This window comes from Dasypus novemcinctus, chromosome 6, assembly GCF_030445035.2.
Source record: "Dasypus novemcinctus isolate mDasNov1 chromosome 6, mDasNov1.1.hap2, whole genome shotgun sequence".
In the NCBI taxonomy this organism is placed as follows: domain Eukaryota; kingdom Metazoa; phylum Chordata; class Mammalia; order Cingulata; family Dasypodidae; genus Dasypus; species Dasypus novemcinctus.
In genome coordinates, this window is record NC_080678.1 from 27,058,827 (window position 1) to 27,063,641 (window position 4,815).

At 60.1% G+C, this 4,815-nt stretch overlaps 1 protein-coding gene across 1 annotated transcript; it reads right to left on the reverse strand.

The window, feature by feature from the left end:
• Positions 1-877: 877 nt before the first annotated feature.
• On the reverse strand, positions 878-4,572 carry ADRA2A (adrenoceptor alpha 2A). The gene has a single exon (XM_023583037.3). It carries the CDS (start codon positions 3,627-3,629, stop codon positions 2,223-2,225), a length of 1,407 nt encoding a protein of 468 aa, XP_023438805.1. The 5' UTR covers positions 3,630-4,572; the 3' UTR covers positions 878-2,222.
• Between the last annotated feature and the right edge of the window lie 243 nt (positions 4,573-4,815).

Below are 4,815 nucleotides of genomic sequence, written 5' to 3' on the forward strand. Positions count from 1 at the left end.
TGTACACCATTTTTTTAACTGAACATGGCAGTGTGGGTGTGTGAGACCCCAGAGTAAGCCACTTCCTCGTGGACCTGCCTCATCTGTCCAAGGAAAGGGTTGATTTCTGGACCTCTAGGGTCCCTTCTAGCTCCCAATTGCCATAATCATAAGATGAGGGTCTTATGCCCCCTAAACAGCAGGGTAGAACTTGCTATTATGGAAATACCAGAAAGATGTGTGCAATGATTAGAGTCACTAATATATAGTTCTATTTAGGTGTTTGTACCATACTTGGAGCATATACCGCATGTTGTATATTATCACACTTTCAGGTAGATGACACATTTTGGAGTGCATTCCATACCTTGGGATAGCTGCACACTCGGGATATATCCCATGCTTTGTATATAGGACAGCCTTTGCAAATAGACCTGGTTGCTGGCAGCATTCTGCAAAGTGTTGATGCTGATGGCTCTGGAAAGGTAAAGCTCTGAGGTTAAGAGTACAGACCCCAGGACCAGATAAAGCTGGGTACAAATGCCCTATCACCACTGACTTACTGTTAACCTTGAGTAAATCACTTGCCCTCTGAGACTCAGTTTCTTCACTTGTAAAATGGGGATAATAATAGGACTTGCCTCATAGGGTTCTTGGGAAATTTAATAAATAAAAATAAATCTTTAAAAAAATAAATAAATAAATGAGACCATGCATGTGAGGGGCTGCCCACAATGTCCAGCGGGTAAGAAACACTTGGTAAATGGTAACTTCATCGTTACTCTTGCTGTTAAAGGTGAGTATTTTATAACGCATGTTTATTTTTAATTTTTAAAAAATACTTAAAATGAGATGCTCCCAGGGCTTAAGGTTTTTGAAAACTCAAATAACAGACAGGACCATTTAATTCGTTTTTATTTCACATTTTATCTGTAAACCTTTTATTTTAAAAAATCCACTATCCTTAGCAACACGTGCTGACAAAGAGTCTCAGTCTAAAACACGATGAAATGCGCTGTAAACACGAGCTCCCTCGTGCCCTGACTTTGGGAATTCATCAATGACATAAACTCAACCAGGAAAGCGGAGGTGGGGCTGGGCAGATAACACTTTTGATACCTAAGAGCTCTTGGGGTAGGAACTGTACAGTTTGGCAGGCCCATTTGTCTTTTCAAACTGTTTACATTGGGCAATTTGCATCAGGTTCGTTTCTTCCACATAATTTCCACTCCTGTCGGAAAACAGCGATGAAAAGGTTTCCCATCGTCAGCGCTTTCGCACAGAGAGGGGCGCACATACATACAAGAAAGAAACACACACCTTCTTCAAGCTGTGACCCCAGAGGTAGGGAGGGGGCAAATGGGAGGAGACGGCTTTAAAGTGCCCTCTTGGGGTGAGGGGTGATTCGGGGGTTAATGGCTTTATACACAGGACCCAGGTAAGGCAGAGAGAGTCATCCCCTTCTGTCTTGGGGCGTCACTGTAATATTTACATAGGAAAAGGCAATTATGCTGTTAGGCACAGGGGAAATGGACAGAAACCTTCCGTCATCAAGAAATCTCGAAGCAAGTCCAGCTCCAAGGGACAGTCACCAGTTGCTGGTGAAAAGGACACAGAGGAACGTAATAATTCTAGAAAAGGGCCTGCGTTGCAAAGGGGCTGAGTGAACCGGAGACACGGTGTCTGCCTCAAGGGCCTCTCCCACGGCCAAGATTCCAGCATTAAAACCACTGCTAACCGACATCTGGGACCCCCGCGTGTACTATCGAAAAGAGTGCATATTTACAGTGGGGTGGTGGGGAGTACTGGCAGGGCCGCCGGAGCAGCGTTTGTTTAAAAACCAAGAGTTGTAGGGGCTGGCAACCCCCATCCATTAACCCTTCGCGAGCGAGCGCCCTCTGGGGTCCAAGGCTGCTCTGAAGTGCCGTGGGCGCTGGACTCGGGGGAGCAAGAGTGAAAATGTCTTTAGGAAACAATACTGATGAAGGGCGGCCCAAGCACCCGGCAAGATCACTCCGGGCAGGAGCGGCCCTCCCAGCACCTGGGGAGCGCGTGGGCCTCCCAGGAGGCCTTTTCCCTCGTAGGGAAGAGCAGATGCCAGGAGGGCGCAGAGCACAGGCAGAGGCAGGAGACGCAGCGTGGGCAGGACCGGGGTTCGGAGCGCTCCGGCTGTGCGGACGCGCCCCTGGGTCCCCGCTGCCTGCGGTCAGCGGGAGTCCAGCAGCTGGGCGCGGGCCAAGCGCTCACACCATCCGCTTCCTGTCCCCGCGGCAGAGGATCTTCTTGAAGGCCCGGCGGAAGTCGTGGTTGAAGATGGTGTAGATGACCGGGTTCAGCGAGCTGTTGCAGTAGCCGAACCAGAAGAAGAACTTAAAGAGCGTGCGCGGCACGGAGCAGCCGACGGCCGTGAGCGTGTAGGTGAAGAAGAAGGGGAACCAGCACACCACGAACACGCCGATGACCACGGCCAGCACGAACGTGAAGCGCTTTTCGCGGTTCTGCCGCCCGCGCCAGCGCGACGCCTTGGTGCCACCACCGCGCTCCTCCCCAGGCCCGGATCCCGGCACCCCTGGTCCGGCCACCCCTGGTCCGGCCGCCCCTGGTCCGCGCCGCGGCAGGCTGTCCCCGGGCTTCACCTGGCTCACCCGGGCCTTGGCCCGGGGGGCGCGCTCAGGCCGGCGGAGCCCCGGGGGCCGCTCGGCGTGCTCCGACGACGAGCTCTCCTCCAGGTCCAGAGCGTCAGTCCCGCGTGGCCCGGCGGGCGCCGGCTCCCCGGGGGCGCCGTTGAGCTGGACCGGCAGCGGCTCGGCCTCGGCGCCCGCGGACCCTGCGCGGCGCTCCGGGCCCAGGCCATTGGGCCTGCGCTCGGCGCCCCCCGGCGGCGCGGCGGCGGCGTCCGGGCCCCGGCGGCTGGGCGGCACGCGGGTGCGGCGCTTCGCGATCTGGTAGATGCGCACGTAGACCAGGATCATGATGAGGCAGGGCGCGAAGAAGGAGCCGATGCACGACGAGATGACGTACCACTTCTGGTCGTTGATCTCGCAGCGCGGCTCCGCCGGCTGCCGGCCGCCGCCGCCGCCCTTCTTCTCGATGGAGATAAGCGGTGGGAAGGAGATGACGGCCGAGATGACCCACACGGTGACAATGATGGCCTTGATGCGACGCGGCGTGCGCTTCAGGTTGTACTCGATGGCCTGCGTGATGGACCAGTAGCGGTCCAGGCTGATGGCGCACAGGTGCACGATGGACGACGTGCAGAAGAGTACGTCGAGCGCCAGGTAGATCTCGCACCACGCACTCCCGAAGTACCAGTAGCCCATGACCTCGTTGGCCAGAGAGAAAGGGATGACAAGCGTGGCCACCAGGATGTCGGCAGAGGCCAACGACACCAGGAACAGGTTCTGGGGCGCCTTTAGCGCGCGGCTGGTGAACACCGCGATGATGACAAGCACGTTGCCGAACACGGTGAGCAGCATGAGCAGGCCGGCCAGGCTCACCAGCGTCAGCGTCACCTGCAGGGAGTAGGGGGTGGCCCGGGCGCCGCCCCCCGGGGCCTCGGTCCGGTTCCAGCTCGCGTTGCCCGCGTCCGGCTGCAGGGAGCCCATGGGCGCGAAGCTGCCCTCGGCCAGCGGCTGCTCCTGGCGGAACATGAACGCTGGCGCCCGCTCTCCAGGGCCTGCTGCCAGCTGCCTTCCGGCCCGGTGCCCGTGGGTCCTCCTCTTCCTCCCGCGCCCTGCTCGCCCCGCCGCGCCTCACATGGGGAGGGGGCCGCAGGAAGGCCGGGCCGGAGCTGGGGACCCGCTAGCGGCCCACAAGCCCGGCTCCCGCGAACAACCGCGCTTCAGACGCTCCGGTGGGCGCCTTCTCCCAGCTACTAATCCCAGCCAAGTTTTATTTCTAAGCGGCGGGAGACAGAGAGTAGGGAGCGCGGGTGGAGAAAGCGATTTATTCTTCAGGAAGGGAGGGCAAAAATCATCGGTGGCCTGATGACTTGGAAGGACGGCAGGAAATAAATATATTTTTATATGTATATAAATGTATATCTTGACTCTGGAGCCTGAGCGAAAGCAAGAGGTCTTACCGTGTGCGGGGCCCGCCCCCACCCCAGGAGGCAGCCGAGGGGTGCTGAGGCGGGCTCGGGGTCCTGTGTCTCTCTGCTTACATCCCCGAAGCGATTACCGACACTCTCGCTTCCCCCAGATGCCGCGGGGTCGGCCGGGCCGGGGCCGGGGCGCCGCCTCTGCCGCCTCTCGGAGTGCCGCGGAACTTCCAAAGTTGCGCGCCCTGCTGGGGCTGGGGCGCGGCGCGCGGAGCTCGGGAACGGCGGCGGCGGGAGGACGAGGGGTGTGGGGGCCGCATGAAGGCGCCCCCGTCCTCGGGCGGGCCGCGGCAGGTGGGCGACGGTCCTCCAAGGGGCACGGCCCGGGCAGGGGTCTCCTGGGCGTCCGCCAGGCGCGCCGCGGGAGCGGGGCGCGGCCGGCTGGGCGGGGGTCCGAGAACTGCGTGACTTGGGGCCGGATGGCAGGGCTGGGGGGAAGGCGCGGAGGGTGCCCGGACGGCGCTGGCTGCCGGGCGTCTGCACGGAAGCCGGGGCCGCGGCTGCTCCGCCGCGCTCGCCGTGGACTCGTTTTATAGCCCCAGGATCAAGCCGGCGTTGCCGAGCAGTCCGCGTCAGCCCCCACGTGGGAAGCCGCGCCTCCCCTTCGCCGGTCTCTAGCCCGCGCCCCGCTCCAGACCCCGGGGAGCGCTGCGCCCCAGGCAGGACCGGCCCTTCGGAGAGCCGGGCACCTCGGCTGAGGGGCTTAAAGAGCTCGCCTGGGGAGAGGGGAGCGGCCC